Source organism: Lissotriton helveticus, chromosome 2_1 (genome assembly GCF_964261635.1).
Source record: "Lissotriton helveticus chromosome 2_1, aLisHel1.1, whole genome shotgun sequence".
NCBI classification, from domain to species: domain Eukaryota; kingdom Metazoa; phylum Chordata; class Amphibia; order Caudata; family Salamandridae; genus Lissotriton; species Lissotriton helveticus.
The window spans coordinates 1,588,775,799-1,588,794,945 of record NC_136059.1 but is presented as its reverse complement, the minus strand read 5'-3'; the positions used below and the strand labels follow the sequence as shown (position 1 = coordinate 1,588,794,945).

General features: G+C 41.2%; 1 protein-coding gene across 3 annotated transcripts in view; it reads right to left on the bottom strand.

Moving 5' to 3' along the window:
* Positions 1–19,147, bottom strand: part of SLC49A3 (solute carrier family 49 member 3) — a 484,926-nt gene that overhangs the window by 79,339 nt on the left and 386,440 nt on the right. For all 3 annotated transcript variants that reach the window (XM_078676555.1, XM_078676556.1, XM_078676554.1), the window contains exon 3: positions 12,229–12,445. In XM_078676555.1, the coding sequence (XP_078532681.1) occupies positions 12,229–12,445 (217 nt within the window). The remainder of the gene's footprint in view (positions 1–12,228; positions 12,446–19,147) is intronic.

The following is a 19,147-nucleotide window of genomic DNA, read 5'->3' as shown; positions in this document are numbered from 1 at the left end:
GATCGGCAATGTTACAAGAGCGGCCATAGTCTTAAAATGGCTGCCGTTTACGCGCTCGCAAAAGGCCTAAATGGGACAAGTTGGCGCTGGTAATGTTCACTTCATAATTCAATATTCAACACACCTGTTCGCTCTTTGTTAGACAAGTCAAAACAATGACCTTTCAGGGCATAGTCTTCTCTTATGCCAACAATAGAACGCTCCCTTATTCTTCTGTCTGTTGTCATCAACAATGTTTTATATGCCATAATGCTGAATCACTCTCTAATGCCGAGTTGGCTGTAATGGTGAGGGGCTGTATTAAACCTCCATCAAGCTGTGGGGACTGGAATACTTTGAAGCTGAAAAAATGGTCTATGTAGAAGACCTAAAGAGATGGACACTCATACAGTAAGCGAACAGTGAATACAGAGAAATCCTTAAAGTGCCTGGTTCAGTTACTAAAAGTTTGATTTAAAAACTGTGTCAGTCTATGAGTTGGGGTAAAGATTATCATCAATCCGGAACTTCAGGTCTTATAGTCTATGTTCAAATGAGTTAAAATCCAAAATTAAGGGCTAGAATTCGAGAAGCACAGAAAGCGTGTCCCTCAAAGACCAGGATTCTCGATTGCCATTATCTTATATCTTTCATCCGTAAGACAGGTGCAAGAACTGCCTCAGTGATTACTATGCAATCAAAAAGTATTCTGGTGACCAGAGTGGTCTTGTCACCCAAACTAGAACTGTACAGGGATTCAGTAGGATGTGATATCAACTGTGTGAAATATGTCGGGTAAATATTCCAAAAGAGAAGCACTTACAATCCAATTGTTCTCTACCCAACACAGGTTGGCCACCAGACCATCAGCTTCCATTTAGATTTTCTATCCAAGTACAACTTATACTTCAGGGAGTACAACATGAGTGTTCTCCTCTGCAAACTTCATGATCTGATAGATCAAAACCCAGTCCATCAATCTGGCAAGACCCACAAAGGGAGAATGCATGCACATTATTCACCACCCATGCATGCTTTCCCCCAATAAATAGACTAAACACACTGCAACTACATGTAGAGGAAAATTTGTGTCACAAATGTTCTAACATAAGTATATGCTTACACCGCTATCCACCACAACTGTTGTGACCAAACTGCATTTTTTACTCCATTGTTGAGTTAGGTGCTGCAAAAGGGGTGTGTATCCTAGCTGTATCTAGCCTTCGGTATCTTGGTAAAATAATATTTTCTACAGCACACCAGCAAAGTGCATGACTTATGTATGACATCGTACTGTGGTGCCCATGATATGAATGGTCATGAAAATACTAGCAGGGCTAAAACAAATACTCAAATTGCAGAGCTGCAAATATGGGCGACATGTTTTCAAAAAGGTACAGAAAGATCTTTAGGATACATAAAGGTTTCATTTGCTGGTCTAGTAGTGGCCTTTTAGCGGTCCTTCGCACGATGCGAGTAGGACTAGAGGGTAGCAAGCATGTCTATTGATTGAGCCCCAGATCCCAGACACAATTCTTCCTTGTGCTGCCTTATCGCATGAAATCTCTCTGGTAGAAAGAGGAACGGCCTTTTGGGGGCATCATGGATGATGTGGGTAGGGCTGCATAAAAAGAAAGGGACTCTGGGTGATGGAGTCCTCCACACCCAGGCAGGATTCTTCGTGGCGTCTCCAGCATAGATACTAAGGGGTACTTTTAAAATTCTTCCAGGTTTCTCAGGGAAAGTTGTGCACGTATGAATCAACCTATTGGAGTACATTTGTGACTTTACTTCATGCCAATTTTGGAAATGTCCTATCATTAGTACATAGGGAGTTACTTTCCATTAATTTAGCAGTTTTTTAGTTTAGTGTTAATCCTTAAAACCTCTAAACTGGCCACCCAAACACGCATCTCTATCTTTCATTTATTTACCAACAACATTTTCAATTTAGGAGACTGCACAAATAAATGGGAGGCTGGGAAATAATTCTATTCTGATAATACATGCACTATGGCTCAAATAGTGAAAGAATGAAAAACTGCTCTGTCACGAGAGGAGTAAGGGATGGCTGTGCCCATGTCCCCACATCATTTTATGAAATGTTTAGACATAATGTAATATGTAAAAGCAAATGAAGAGGGGGTCACTCAAGAAGGATAAGATAGTTAGCCAGTATTTCAATTCACAAATGATGCTTACCCTCTGGCCCAGATGGAGGTGGCCCTCTTAACAATAGTTCCTACTTTCCAGGGCTACTGCATTTCGCCCAACCCACTGATTAATTATGATAATAAAACAAAAGCAATAGGCATACAACTACAAGAATGGTTCTAATATATGGTAATCAGATGGCAAGGTGTGTATCTTCAATTTGCACATTCCATTGGATGGGCTGCTCTGATGCAGAAAAGTAAGGTGTTACCAAAACATTTGACCATTACACTGTCCAATTCAACAGAAAATGTAGGGGATACTCTGTGGATCATCGTTAGATAAAAAGCCTGAAAAGGTACTGTTTGGCACCTTATTTTGAACAGAACGGAGGGTGGTGGCATGTGCATTACACACTTTAGATTCACAATGAGAAGATCAACTTTGATTTTCACATACGATCATTACTTCATATGAACATCCCACTTGGTGTGAAGATGAAAGAGTTGGCAGCACTCAAATCATTCTTACCATGGTTACAATCTGGACCAATCTGGAAGCACTATAGCATAGATAAATAATAAAATGTTTCCTGCAGGCACCTAGCCTGGTTGATATTCCCGACAGAAATGTTAAAGTAAACTGAGGAAGGTTACATGTTTCAGTTTCTCCGACATCACAAGTTGATCCTCTTTATAAGTCTGTAAAGCTTTCTATAAGGAATAGATGGATGCCAGTTTCACATATTTAATTATGTCTAGTTTTACAGCCGTGTTTATAACGAAGGCTCCCAGTTTTCAGTTTTTACGGATTTTACAGATAGATACAGACAGAAAACAAAGTGTTTTCTGTGTGCATTTATTTTTGAAAGTGGATAAGTACAGAAAATTGAGTTTCTTTTAAGTGGCACTCCGTGCTATCTTTCATGAATTGCAGCCCAACAGCCAAGCACATGGATAGCATGAAAAATTAAAAAACAGGATGACATTTCTTTAAATAATGGCATATGTCAACATATATTTGTGGTATAATGCTAATATTTAGTGGATGTATTGTTACGTAATATTTGGCAGCTTAAATAGCTAAATTACGACAGACATCAAAGTATGAGGGCGTGTCCTATCAGTTAAATAATTATGGAAATGTACAGTTTTACAACTTAAAATAAATATGGATAAATACAGATAAAATTGCCAAAAAATAAATATGGATAAATCCAGACGGAAAGGTTAAAAAAAGAAATACCATAAAAACCAGGAGCCCTATTCATAACAAAGATAAATTGCTGGGCTGTAGGGAACCTTAACTGGATGGGATCCAAATATGGAGATGTGACTACCCTTAGCGAACAGACTGGCCAGCTCTATTTGTAATAACCTGGTCAGGAAAAGTCATGGTGGCCCCATGGGCTTCGCTGCTGACTTGTCGCTTGAGACTGTGTCGAGTCATTAAGTGAATAGCTGTCCAATTAATTTGTGAATCCTGGGGATACCAGAAGTACCAAGGAACACTCATTAAACAGAGACAAACTCTTGCAATCTTACAATCTTTTACATGCCCCAGAAACATCAAAGGATACAAAGTAAGATATACCCAACACATTGCTTTTATTTACACTTCTCTAATTCGTAGATTTCTTATTTCCATTAGATACCCAGCTGGATATATATTAAAGGACAAGAAACAACATTAACGAGCTGAAAGTTGCATAATCCAAGTCTAGACTTGTAATTATATAAAGGAGAAAACATTCAATTATATTAAATGGTTTCCTGTAATTTATGGTAAGATGCAAATAAAGTGAACAGGTTAATGTTAAACTAAGATGAGTGACATAATGGTCGACACCCAACTGCTTATGAAATGCATCTGAGGAGCGAAGTTCTTCCACATAAAATGAAATTTAGATTATTCAAAATTTGGTGAAGGTTCAAGTCGAACGACCAATAATACAAGAACATAACTCAGGTGCATTAGTTGAGTCTGCCTTGTTTTAGCCTGCCCTGTATTCAGTTGTGTTTAAAATGGTCCTCTCTGAAATGCAATATAGGCAACAAGTGGTGAAACACTTTTCTACTGTGGCATGTTAGCACAGTCTAACAAACACGCTAATAGGGCAAATAATTTATTAAGGCTTTTGGTGCAGGCATTGCTTAGGGTATTTGGACAATATATGGAGCTGTAAATATCGAGAAACAGAAATATTGGAAACAAATATTGTGATACAAAAATATTGTAATGCAGAACTATTGCTGTCAAGAATATAATTCTTTGAAGTAAGTAATATTGTTGTTAAGAATATTTTTGTTGTTAATACTGTTTTCAATAATATAGTTGTAAGGCACGTCGTTTTTTAATTATTTTAAGTTCTTTTAGGTCATATATTAATTGTATGCATTAGTATTTGTTTGTTATTTTTTTAATGTAGATTGTAATTTCAAGTGATTTAGAATTTTTTATTTAATTGCTAATAGTAATTTATAGTGTCATCACGGGTTGTTGGGTTTGTAGGGGGACAAAGTGGGAACTTAAGTTATATTTATTAATTACTCATTTTTAAGTAAGTATGTGATTGAAATTAATGATGTATATTATTTAATACTGATTTAATGTACTTATATTTTATGGGTGGGTTGCTACGTTCATAGCAGGGCCGGACTGGCCATAGCGGGCATCGAGCATTTCCCCAGGAGACTGGAAGGGCGGGACGCTTTTGCAGTGATGAGGGGCGCTTTTGCAGTGGCGGTGCTATATTGGCCCCCAGTAACAGAATCAGCAGGGGGTCTGTTCCGTTAACATTGCCTGAGCTGGTTTTGGTTCCTAGTCCTGCCCAGGTTCGTAGGGGTATAGGGTGGGCAATTCATTATATAATCATTAAATAACAATTAATTTCTAAGTAACTACTTAATTATTAATTAACTGATTATTAATTATGTAAATCATGTAATACTCATATTTTAGTTAACTTTTAGTTGGGGGTGCTAAGTTTGTTGGGGTATAGGGTGCGAAATTAAGTAATAAACAATTCATTATTCATGTAGTGTTAATTATTGAATTGATGACTATCTACATTATATAATACTGATTTATTTTAGTTATATTTTAGTTCAAGGTTGCTAGGTTTGTAGGGGCATAGTGTGGGAAGTTAAGTAATAATGAAAAATTATTATTATTAATGTATAATTAAATTGACTAATAATTATGTAAATTCTGTGATAATTATATATTTTAATTATATTTTAGGTGCGGCCTGCTGGGTTTGTAGGGTTGTAGGGTAGGAAGGTAACTGAGTAATAATTAACAATACATTATTCATTTATAATTCGCTATGTCAAATGTGTTATGTGTGTAGGGGTATAGGGTGGCAAGTCGGCGGCTGAACGTTCGGAGCACTACCTGGCTGGTGCTGCGAACGTTCAACGGCCCACTCTTTGGAACGCCCAGCACTGCGCCAAAATAACGGCCTCAGCTAAGGCGTTAAGTAATAATTGTATAACCATTATTTTGTTATTGAAAATGTATTATTACATTGTTTATGAATGTAGTAAAGTGGTTAGTTGTTTATTTTTTATTATATATTTATATATATTTTATGTTACGTAATAATGTTTATATTGAAAGTTTTATGTTTTTTCTAAATTAATAGGGTTATTCAAATATGTAACTGTTCGGAAACAGGACCGCCTGAATCCAAGTCAGCGGTTCAGCCAGCCAAATTAGGATGCAACCGCCACCACGGTAATCACAATGTCTATATTTTGTATTGCGGCGGGTGCTTTAGTCGGCAGCATACGCCGCAGTACAAAAAATGTACATTACAAATATCCCTGCACTATGTGGCAGGCACCATGCGATACCTGCCACATGGTGCAGGGATAGGTAGGGTTAACCCAAAACTGAAGGCAAGGTGAGAAAGGTGGGGCCTGCTACAGGCCCCCAATGTCCCTTTCCACCAGCCTTTTCATGGCTGGTAAACCCCCATGAAACCGCCGGCGGGGAGGGACATTATAATCCCTACGGCGGTGTCTGGCAGGCACTGCCACCATTGTAGGGATTGAATTTTCTCTGATAGGCTCCTTGAGCCTGTTGGATCAGAGACCGACCACCACTCATCTGCCCGCCATTCTAATGTGGCAGGCGGGAATTTTCATTACGATGGTGGTGGGACCACCACCGATGGGCTGTCGGTGGCGTTCCCACCGTCATCATAATCAGGCCCCTAGTTACCAGTGGAGAGATCTTTAAAAAGAAGCATTAGGTAATAGATTCATTTCACAGTTTAAGACGAGTGAAGCATTCCCAGAGACAACAACAGATGAGGGTGATCAAATGTATTTCTTAATGATCTAATGTCAATGGGTGAAGCTTGGATCTGAAAAGTCATGATACATGATAGGGTAGTGTTTCTCAAATGTGGGAAGCGACCTGCGTTTTGTTGGGTCATGAAATTCCAAGAAATAAATAAACATGCCTTTTTGCTCTGTAGTTACCTTATCACATTTGTTGCGCTTCAAAGACTGAGGTCAACATCAGGCTATGTCTTCTGACAAATTGCTATTTATGTTTTTTAATGCGGAATTATTGCTTACAAACTCCTCTCACTTTGCAGTCAGTTAAAGAGAAGCAAAATGAATTATGTGACAATGTTGCTAGGGGACAGAAAGTATGAACAGAAAGGCTGTAGGATATAATTTTCGTAACATTCAACAAAATGTATATTCCTGTAAATGAGCTGTACACATGCAGCAGTTAGGAAAGTAAAAAATAATCAAATGTTTTGTAATTCTGAAGTGTGATGGAAGCAAAGAGATTAATAGAATTAAAACAAATCTAGACACTTTACTTGTTGATGAACATATAAACCCCAGTGGGCCACAAAGGTTTGCCGTTCTAAAAAGTGGGTTGTGGTTCTAAAAAGTTTGTGAAAACTGTGACAGGTCAAGCAATGCATGGAAAGAGTAAAAAAAGGCCAGTTATACTCTTGCACATATGTGCACGTCTTGTATACTTTCTATGAAAATGTGAGATAAAAACAGAAACAAAATTTAAAAAGTCACTGGATATCAAATGTATTCAACCCACACATTTTGGAAAGGCTAAATTTAGCAAGCTTCAAAATCATTTGGATAACTATGGACTTCTTGGTCAGTTCCAGCCAGGCCCAGGATCTTTTCATAGGCAAGAATGTGCAACCAATCACATCTGCTTATATAGACTTTGAGCTTTTAATGGCCACGTTGAGCTTAAAAATTATAGTGCTGTTTGATGTGTCCATGACATTTAGCACTTGACGTTTATTCATAAGAGAGTTAGGGACCCCCAAATATTGAAGATAATAATCATCTAAATGGGGGATCACCAGAACTCCAAATGGGAAATGACTGGGGTTAATTATGTGGTAGGGGTAGTGATGGCTGGCCCTTTAGGGAGTAGCCATCACATCCTTACCACCATTTCTGATATTCAACAACCAGTAAAAAAGATGATGGCCTGTCAATATTAAGGCCATCAGATTAGTTAGGGACTTTCAGGAGTACGGTTTGCATGTTAGAAAGTTGGGGTTCTGAACTTTTCATCCTCTGCACAGTTTACCTGTAAAAGCATGTATGTAGGGAAGAGAAAGTGTATTTGCCACAACAATTGTCATATCATGTTTAACCCTTCAACATAGGTAAAGCCCACTGATGCTTCCACCACCTTTCTTCGCTTGAAGGCTCAACCCCATGAAGAAAGAATAGCCTGAAAAGGTAAATCAGACATCCAATGAATTCTATTTGGAGTCCAACTGTCTGTTGCGTGCCTCCCAGACAGGTTTTCGCCCTCAACATGGCACAGAAACCGCTATGTTAGCGGTTACAGAGGAAGCAAGAACGACTTTGGATCGGGGAGGAAAGGTGGCCATTATCCTGTTAGACCTTAGCGCCGCATTCGACACGGTGAACCATGCCACGCTATTACACCGACTGGCGGGCATGGGCGTGTCGGGCGCGGCTCTAGACTGGCTTACCTCCTTTCTGAGTGAGCGCTTTTTCCAGGTCTTCGAGGGTGAGATAGTCTCTCCCAAACACCCTCTCAGGTGTGGGGTCCCTCAGGGCTCCTCCCTGAGCCCGACCCTCTTTAACGCCTACATGGAACCTCTGGACAGGATAGTCCATCCCTTTGGTGTGCGTATAGTCACCTACGCGGATGACACGCAGCTGGTGGTCTCGTTAGACCACGCAGATGGATCATCCGACACCTTAGGCCCCTGTCTAGAGGCTGTTGCCAGATGGATGCAAGCCTCCTGTTTGAAGCTTAACGGGGAGAAGACAGACATCATTCTCCTCGGAAATCCCTCCCCGTCTGCTCTTGCACCCGTCTGGCCACCATGTCTTGGCGCTCCTCCTGCCCCCAAGTCCCAGATAAAGAGCCTTGGGATCTGGCTTGACACCGCCCTTGATTTCTCGGTCCAGGCTACTAAGACTGCCGCCACTTGCTTTGGACTAATGAGGATGCTCCGGCGGGTGCTCCCTTTGCTCCCTTTCCAGGCGAGGAGGATCATGGTCCAGGCCCTGATTCTCTCTCGCCTGGATTATGGGAATGCTCTCTACCTAGGAGCACCGGCTTCGGTATTGCAGAGGCTTCAGGTCACACAAAACAGTGCGGCCCGCCTACTGTTCAATCTCTCCCGTCGGCAGTCGGCGAGGAAAGCTCTGAAAGACCTCCACTGGCTCCCAATGGCTGCCAGAGTGCAGTTTAAAGCTCTGTGCATTATGCACAAATCCTTTCACCGTGTAGGCCCAGCGATTCTGCACCCTCTGGTCACGCCTTATGTCCCAGCACGCCCCCTTCGGTCTGGTACCTTGCAGCTGGCCACCTCCTCTAAAATCAACAAAGCCCGTTGGGGTGGCGCTCTTTTTCCCACTCGGCGACCAGACTTTGGAATGCCCTCCCCTTTGCCATCCGAGGAAATAGCAACCTCCTCTCGTTCAGAAAGGCCTTGAAAACGCATTTGTTTGCTAAATCCTGCTGATCTGCCCCGAGCCTGCGCTAAACCATTTTATCTTCAAGCGCTGCGAGGCCCTAGGGCAGTTATGCGCTATACAAATGCAATTTTTCATTTCATTTCATTTCAATTCCTTTCTCCATTAAACTTTTTTTTTTAACTTTTGTCGAATTTTGCAATTTACAGCACGACTTTTAAATGTGATTGCTTAAAGATCACGGATTTACAGAAAGTGCTGAATGGGTGCCCATCCTGCTAGGTTAAGGAATCCATACTAATAGTATAAAGAGAAAGCCCAAACCTTTGAGGCGGGTAATCTCAGTAACCACAGCACCAATCACAACACCCAATACAGCAATGGAAAGGGCAGTTGCAGCAGAAGGACATAGGATATGCAGACGGATAAAAAAAATTATAAAAAAAATTGCAAAAAACTACATCATCCAGAAGGCCGAGGGCCATAACAACATCAAACAGGAAATGGTGTAATAATGTGACTCACTATATTGAGACTGAGAGCCTGGAGCCAAATTGATCGTGAACAAGGAATATGCTATCCCGAAACGCGTAGATTTGTGCCTGCCTGCTTGAGAAACTCCATGCTGTGAGGATTAAATAAAAAAGCACATAAGTGAAGACAAACGCGAGTTCGTCCCGATTTTCTCCCAGCTGGGGGAATTGGTTGTGGATTTAAATGCGGCGTGGTTCTGCCGCGGGGATTTACGAACCGGCGAGAGAGAGCTGCAAATTCTGGCATCACAAAGGTGTTCACCTCGAAGCGTGGTAAGTAAACATTCGCAAGATTACCTTGGGGGACTGCCCGTTGTCTCACACATACTGGGGGTGCCGAATGCAGTGTGTGCCTTGGCCTGGGTGCGTCTGAAAGGACCGAACGCAGTGTGTGGCTTGGCCTGGGCGCCTCTAAAAAGCACTCGGGCCGAAGAGCGTCGGTGTGGGTCATAAAAAAATAAGAACAGCGGGAAACAATCATTCAAGACTCACACAATTCTAATTGTTAGACGGTCACCGCTGGCCCTCAAGCGGGGGCACATGCGACTGAGCGTGTCTGCGGGGACAATTACTGCAGCCTCTCATGCGCACTGTTACTGAACTATCACATTAAACCAAATTACACGCGCCTGCTAACATCAGCTAGGGCTGTAGCCGGGCTCAGGCGGCGGATCACTACACTAATTACATGCGCCTGCTAACATGGGCCTCAAGCGGGGGAACACGCGAATGACCGTATCTGAATACACACATTACACACATTCTATTTCATACCCGGACAACGTCGGTACGGGCTGCTAGTTTGGTATAAAAGCTTCTAAAAAATAATTAGAAAATCACATTTATTTTCACAGTGAGTGAATGAAACATTGTTTTAACTAAACAAATAGTGTGTTCCTTTTGCAGCCCTTTTATACAAAGTATTTTAAAAAGAATATTGGATATAAAAATTGTTTTTATCTCTGCTTATTTCAGGATATAGATATTTCTAGACCCTAAGGGCATGATTATGAGTCTGGCGGTCCGACTTATGGGGGTGCAGCGGTATCGCTATTACGATTAGGGCGATTGGACCGACATTGCCCGCTGCAGCCACCAGACAACTGCCATCCCTTGGCGGTGTTGCGTTGGTCAGGAGGCATCAAAATGCTTGGAGGGACTGCCACTGTCCCACCAAGCAAATTACCAGTTTCCTATCTGCCATGGTTTTCATGGCAGTTGGACCGACATTGCCCGCTGCAGCCACCAGAGAACTGCCATTCCCTGGCGGTGTTGCGGTGGTCTGGAGGCATCAAAATGCTTGGAGGGACTACCGCTGTCCCTCCAAGAATATATCCAGTTTCCTCTCTGCCATGGTTTTCATGGCGGTTCTTCCTCCATGAAAATCCTGGTGGAGAGGAAACAAAGGGGGCTCTACAGGGCCCCCTTTTGCCTCTGCACCATAGGGTGCAAGCTGTGCCTCCCTGTATGTATGCTCCCCAGTTCCTGCATGGCATCAGCTTTTCAGTTCATCCATGCAGGAACTGTTTTTGGTGTTCCCATTGCGGTGCCCATTTTCAGGGCACTGTGTGGAAACGTTAATAAAAACGCCTACCAGCCATTAATTACACTCATAGTCTTGCGGGCGGCCTAACCATGGGTTTGGTGGTGCGTACTCCCAAACTTGTAATCAGGGCCTAAGGAGGGCCGGCGGTACCATCCGCTTCCTTCAGGCCAAACTCCACATAGTCTTTAAAATTTTAAAAACACTTTTTGCCAAGGGTCTTGACCACACTCAAAGAGCTGCCAAAGAATACGCACCATGAAAGGAGTACAGCTCTGTGCTGACAAATCCTGTGTGCATCAGACCTTCTCTACACCTCTAGAAGAGCTTTCCTAGAACACTTACATATTTCACCTATACAGTGCTGGCCTGCTTGCATGTGAAGTAAAAGTTCAGTCCAATTCAGGGACGTCATTTATGTCCCATCACTTTGGAGGTTCACGAGATGCTACTGGTGAGATGTAATACGCCACGTATAAACTGAAAGTTGTATGGCTGGTGACAAATACTCCAGATGGATAATCTTTATTCCTGCAACAGGTTAAGTCACCCTGATGTTGTGCAAAGAATCCAAAGCTGCTGGTAGAGTGCCATATTATTCATGACTATGTAACATCCATTCATACAAACAAAATATACAGACTACATAAAAAAAGAATAACTACGCAGATTGAATACTCATCCAACAGAAAAAAAAACATGTGAATGTTCAATTTATTTCCCCTTTACCTATAACTAGACTATGGAGATACTGCCTTGATACATCATGCAAATTCAAAAACCTTTTGGACACATGTTTGTTGAACCTTAGTCAAACTTGAAGTCAGACTGCTTAGGATTATGGACTCTACTTGGACTGTATAATGCTTATCTGAGAAAGCAGTCTGGCATAAAATCAACTTATGTAACCTCTGTGGGCAACTGTGTAGTATAAAAGCTATGCATATCTCCCACACAAAAGAAAACAATCTCTATCAAGTGAACAGTACATTTTGAATCCCAAGTGGCTGTCAAATGCTGGAAAATTTTTCTCAACTGTTTGATGACAGATACTTACACATAGAAGCTATCATGTTTGCGGTCGCTCGCTGATGTTCCGGAAACCAGATGGCAGCCAACTTAGTTGGCGAGAATAGGACAAGTGGCTGAGCCACAGCACACAGGCACTGGCCGGTTAGGAGGATACCGTATTGTACACTCTTATAATCTTCACTCAAAAAACCCATGAAACGGATGACACTGCCAAGCATGTTCAGCCAAGCGCCGAGGATCACCTGCAAACCCAAGAGGGATATATGGAAATTAAAAAATGTCTTACTTGAATAAAGTAGAAATTACACTATTACCCATTAGTTGGTTCTGAGTCTCTTTACACAATATTCACAGTGGCTATTACACCATTGTGTGCAGCTGCAGTTTACAAAAATGCTCTTTATTTTACTTTTAACCAAACTTGAATATTATACATACAATTATATGCATTCAATCTTACCTTACTTGAATCAAATAACAATTAATTTATGCAAAACTAAAATTATGTTGCCAGGCTATTACATTTAGTAGGAACTCATCCAGATTTATAATTGAGTATTGATGCTTCACGATACATTGATAGGACACTAATCTAAAAATAAGACAATGTAATCCCTGCATCTATAAATATAGAATCATACTGTAGTGTAGTTCCTATTATCCCAATAGGCTCTGCGCATTGGAATAATACCTTCAATAGTAAAGGCCTAGACCAGACGTTAACTAGGTCTACTACTGACGATATTAGACTTAAAGTTTTGGGTTTGCCAGCTAGCTCAGAGTTCACTAGAAACTTTCTCGAATGTTCAGGTAGGAATTAACTTCCCTGATTAGACAAGAAGGGATTTAGTTTCTGACAACCATAGAACATGACAACTTTGCTCTCCCCTAATCAAGAGTGTATCTCGAGAGTCGTGTGAACAAAAGGCAATTTATTTTACTCAGTCAGTACGTGCATTCTTAGTCTCATCAGAATGTAGAGAAAAGGAAGAGACGGGCGTGTTCAATAAAAAGGTGTTATTTATTGATCAGTCTCTTTTCTCATACAAGAGAAATGGATCGATATTATTGCAATACTTATAGTTAAGTAAAGTGCATACATTAAAAGCAGAAGTATAAAATAATACTGTAAAAACATTGATATGGTTTCTAAGCCATAAGATGTTTTAAAATGAATAAAATATATTACATACACATATACATTTGACTAAACGTACTCAACTGGTGTTTCTAAATACGCCTACCCCGTGTACCTGACCTAAGTCTAATACGTGGGCGGGAATAGAAAGTTACAGTTTAAGTTAAGTTTGTTTTTGCCAAGTGAATAACTAAAGAATTCTCTGTGAGGGGTTATTCAGTTCTGTACCTGGAATTAAGGATGAATGAGGGATGGTATCTCTCTCTCTGGTCTCGATATTCCAGGCTGCCTGCGAGGGCTACCCGGAAGCGCCGGTGCTGGATCTCTCGGCAGGAGAAATCAGCGCGTCTCGTTCTCAGCGCGTCAGGAAGGCGGGGCTGTGCCAGCGGGGTCTGCTCTGCTCTGGGCTTCGGCAAGTATGGCTGCTCCGTCTCGTCACCACCGCGTGTGTTTGCATAGGGCAATATCGGTAATATTTATACCTTTAAGGTGCCGAGATTGACGTAAGGATGGACATAGATACGTCAATAAGGATGTCATACGACTTGCTCGTTAGCACATTCTTTTGCTGAAGTTCTCGGTGAAATCAAAACAATGGCCGCAGGGTTTTGCCCAGGTTGTCATAGGTTTGATTTGTTATGAGAACTCCGTATGCCTTATCAGGGGCTGGAGGAATATCGCTTGTCTAATTAGATCGCAAGCGTTATGACCTAATCAGATAACACGTTCCTGTGCCGTAGTGTGACTGCGTCAGATAACGGTATCTGCATCATGGGGGTTTTCTGCCTCATGGGCTGACTGCTAGTTAACTTGTTGGTTTGGGTCAGGAATAGGGGGATCGATTCAGAACCTATAGGAATACATCACACCCACTCCACGCTAACTATGGACATATTTACTAATCTATGCATAGTAAAACATACTATAGAGTATAGTGTATACCTTACCACCCCAAAATACATAAATGCATTTTGAAATTTTCCAAATATACGGAAGAATTGCAATCATATGTATTGTATGCACTCAAGCTGTAGAATAATGCCAAAGTAATCACGCATTTGTATACATTATTGCTATTTGGTATATGATAATTTACACATGAAACGGCTCTTAATACAGAAAAAAAGTTCGAGACCATTCCATCACACAATAAAATATTTATGAACATACCAGCGGGCAGCTAATGTCTATAAGCTATCTAAAATTTAGAAACCTTAGTTCTCTAAGAATAGTTCTTACTTTAAGCAGAAGATAGTGTCCCGAAAAATATGCAAAAATATTTTGGGGCTGCTGAAAAATTGCTGTCCGTGAACTGGAGGAAAAATTGTTCATGTGACTTTATTTTTAAAGTTGAAGGCCGAATTCAGGGAACGCCGTGTGCGAGCTTGCTCAAAAGTCTCTATTTCTGCTCTGGTGAGAACATCATATCATTTAGGCTTTCGAAAAAGCTGTCAACAGCTTCCTGGGAAAGTTCCACTAACTCGGAAAAAGGTGTAACCATGCATTTGTGCGCATGATTGTTTCCATTGACGTTCTGATTCGCATTGCTGACAGAAGGTCGTACCTGTTCGATGCTGCTTTCATCTTGAACTTCACTACCCCTTAATCGTAGTGGTGAAGCTTCCACGAATGCCGTCATCAGGATTGGTAGCCTTTGAGGGCAGCACAAAGCGTGAACCTTGATCGGGCTCAACAATGTTTCTGCATCCATTGGCGCATCCGATTGTAGTGTCAGACAGGTGTCTAACACGCATTCTTCTCCGCATAGCAGACACCTTAATACAGGTAAAACACATCTTTGCCACATTGGTCGAAATGATAGAAACCAAGTCATGTTCAGGTCTCTAAGCCGGGAGAGTCCCAGGATTTTTGATATCCGGTCCCGGTATCCAATGGCTAGGATTGTTTCTTCCCTTGTCGCAAGAGTTTGGTCTGTGACATGGGTTGCCATAACGAAAAATAAGGACCAAGAATAGTATTCCTGCAATTAGTCCCAAGATCAGGGGAAGTCCGCCAAAAATCGAATGGACGAAATCTGGAAAAATACCCAGTATGGCTTTGAATGGTGTTAATGCCATCGAAAATACTGTCTTAAATACCTTTGAGACCCCATTGGTATCAGAAATATTTAAGATTTCATTCAGGATTTCTGCGAAATGTATGGGGGAATTAGTCGATAACAATGAATGTATCTCTGCAGTCGTCCTTGCGACTTGTAGATCATACGTTTCTTTTGATGACGTGAGCCTTGTAGGCGTCTGAAGAAGCACTGTTTTCATTCTGCTTAAAGTATCTATTCGAATAGAAGTAATTTTCAAGTTGGGCCATGCCCTTGCCTCCCTGTCTGGAAAGGAGCTGGGGAACAATGAGCGTCCACAGCACTTGACCTTCGCAGTCGTAGTTATGAGATAAGGAGTTCCGGGCATAAGACTACAACATCTGCGATCTACAATTAGAATGTAACTCCCATTGTAGAGTCTTTGAAAGAATGGTTCTATCTCTGTTGCAGGTGCGCCTTGCTGGTGACATGAAAGGTTGTATGAATTCCCTTCACAGGCTCCATGCAAACTAATTCCGTTACACAGAAGCGTGCCGCTTAGTGACATCGCACAATTATTGCCACTAAGAAACACTTTCTGTCCTTTATTACTGACACATGCATGTGAATAGGGCAGGTTCCATGTTGTTTTAATGTACCCCTTTCCCAATTTCTCGTACATGCCAGCCTGTATATATTTTTGGCAGTATTGAAACCTGAAGGTTGAGATTGGAATATTTATTATCCCATGTATTATCCATTCACTGACAGGTCGTTCTGACATTGTCACTGGTAATCTTTCGAGTTTTTCAATGCTCAAGATTGTATAATCAGCACCCTTTTGTGCCATACTGATTTGTCTATCAGTAAGGTTAAAGATTTGGAATAGTGACGTTGTGTTGATTAAACGCCAAGGCACATAGCCTGAACGCAGATTTTGTAACGTCCAGCCAAGCTGTACAATAGAACGCAATTGAGACTGACCGTGTTGTAATAACAGTAAGTCTTGCGATAAGATGTCGATTGCTGAAGACACAATGCTGTCCAAAGAAAAAATTCTGGAGGACAGAGTCATTAACCCATTGTCCACTACAGAAAGTGATTTTTCCAAATTAATACGGTCAATTTCCCGTATTCTCTCTGCTGTTTCAATTTGAGTAACCTTCCAGGCCTCATTGTATGCTGCATATACAGAGGCTGCTATGAAACGTTTTTGACGCTGTTTGCGCGGTCCCATAATGAAATCACGCAAGTCAGCACCATCAGTAAGTAAAGTTAGGTGTTGCTTAATTTCTGTCAGTGTGGAAGTTTGTAGCCATTGAAGGCATAATTTGCCCACACTGTAGGTGGTTATTATCCCTGGGTAATGTCTTTGAGGATATCTAGGGTCTGGCCTGGTCATTTTGAACCCCTGTGTTTTGTTCAGGAGTCTGTCTTGACAGTTATTAGTATCTGTGGGCCAGATCAACCACTGTTTCCAATCAGGATGTGTTCTGTTTTGGTTTAATACATAATTTACGTCTATCTCCTCATCTGTAGAGGTATTGCTGTACATTGTTGGTTTTGGAATAGACGGTTTATTTAAGTCTTTTATTTTGGCTAGGCCAAGACAGGTAGTTTGTTGAACAGTGTCGTTTAAAAATATCATTTGTTCTGGGATCATGCAGGCTCTAAACAAAGATTCTATACCCTGTACTTGCCATTCTTTTGTGCCCCAAACACTTTTCAATTCAACATTTTGTTTCCCAATAATCAAAACCAAAAGTATTCATTTGTTCAAAAAATGAGTCCGAATACATCAATTTTGTGTTTGTTATCATGGTCTTAGTTCCTGTCTTGTTTGACAATTTGAAATAAAATGCTTCAGCATTACTTGTGTTAAAACCTGAAAAGTATGAATATTTGTCATAGAAGGTTCTTGAGCTTCCTTTTGGAGGGGTTGCACAATGTTCCCATTGATTATAATTTAAAACATTTCTAGGTTGTGCAGATCTATGTAAAAAATGGTTACCATAGTGGTTATAACAGTACATACTATCATAATTTGTAGAACCCTGCAAATAATCATGTTTGGTAAATTTAGCAGACATTACTAAGTCAGACATCATATTATTAATGCTTTCGAAGTCCCAATCATCAGCAAATGAGCTTGGTTTTGCAAAGTCACTCAATGAGATCTTAATTTGGTGTGGATATTTCAGGATTTCGACCGGACCATAAATTTCATAGTCAGTGTTGTCCCAGGCTACCCCACCCGGTATCGGATTGGCTGTGAAGTTGACTGAAGAAAGTTCTCTTTTCTCGACGTGTGACGATGTGTGTGGTTTGAGGATCAAGTTGATTTTCTGACTTGCTGTGTCCATTTTAGCATATTTTCCCTCAACGAAGCGTCCCAAAGTAAGTACCATGATGAGCCAAAGTATGAGGATAAATGCACCAAAACCCACCCAAAATTCGATCCATGGAGAAATCAGATATGTTTCTTTCAGTTGTTTCAAAAGTTCTTTAGCTTTATCTTGAAAGGTTTTTGATGATGGCTGTGTCTTTGATTCACTGAAGCCTTCAGAGGAATCATCGAAGTTTATGAAGTAGCCGGATGCAGTTCTGTCAATTGTTCCAATTGCTTCAGGATTACTGTTTCTTGCATTTTCGCTTGGTACTTCATTATAGATTGGTGTGTCTCTGCTAAATGTTATTATTTGGGTTTTCAGAGGTCTGAGTTCTATTGCATTGTTCCATAGTCCTTGTTGTTCTTCTGTAGGCGTTTCGAATGTGATGAGCCTCTTCGTTAGGACCTCTGTATTGGTAGCAAACCTTGGTGTTCGGCTACTTATTGGGAGTCCACTTGGCCTACTGTTTGTTATCGGCCACATGATTGTGGTTTTACCAGGTCGATGGATACAACTCGGTTCTCCTTTTTACCAGCAAGTGGCGGTAGTATAACAGATCTTGTCCCGTTGATAGACAAGACAGGAACTGCTTTTCTGTAAGAAGGCCCAAATTCCTTCTTTACCGCAATCTTTTCCCTGACTAGATCCCCGACTTTTGGAATCCAGACAGGTCTTGCTGGGACAGGTGGTGGTTCTTCAGTGGCTGTTGGCTGTTGTTTCAACTTTATGTTGCTCAGGTCTTTTCTCGTTTTGTTTAAGTCCTGCAAAATAGCCAAACGGTCTTTGATATCAAAGCTTTTTTCTTTCACCACTGAAGTCTGACTATCAATGTCAGAGATCAACATCCTAGTTCCAAATAATAATTCGTACGCACTGAATCCCTTCACAGAATTTCTTGGCAAGTTATTTAGACTACGTTGGACACTTATTAGATGTTTGACCCACCCAGCTCCCGAACCTAATACCTTTGCCGTTATAGATTGCTTTATGTCACGGTTTTTTCTTTCAACAATTCCGTTCCCCTCAGGGTGAAATGGACAAGAGTACCGCAATGCCACGCCCATGCTGACCATGGCCTCCTTATAAGCTCTAGAGCTAAAAGCAGGACCGTGGTCTGAATGCAGCATGCCAATTGCGTTTATAACAGTTCTGGCGTCAGCCGTTCGCTGGGGCCACATCCATATGAATCTCGTGCATGAATCCACTGCGACCAAGATATATTTATAGTTACCGTCCCTTTGTAAGGGACCGCAGTGATCTAGATAAACACAGGCTAATGGTTTATCCGAGATTAGAAGGGGCGTCTGAGCTGGACGTCTCACCGTTGATACTTTTATTTTTTGACATATTTCACATTCTAGAACATAGTTCCTTGTTT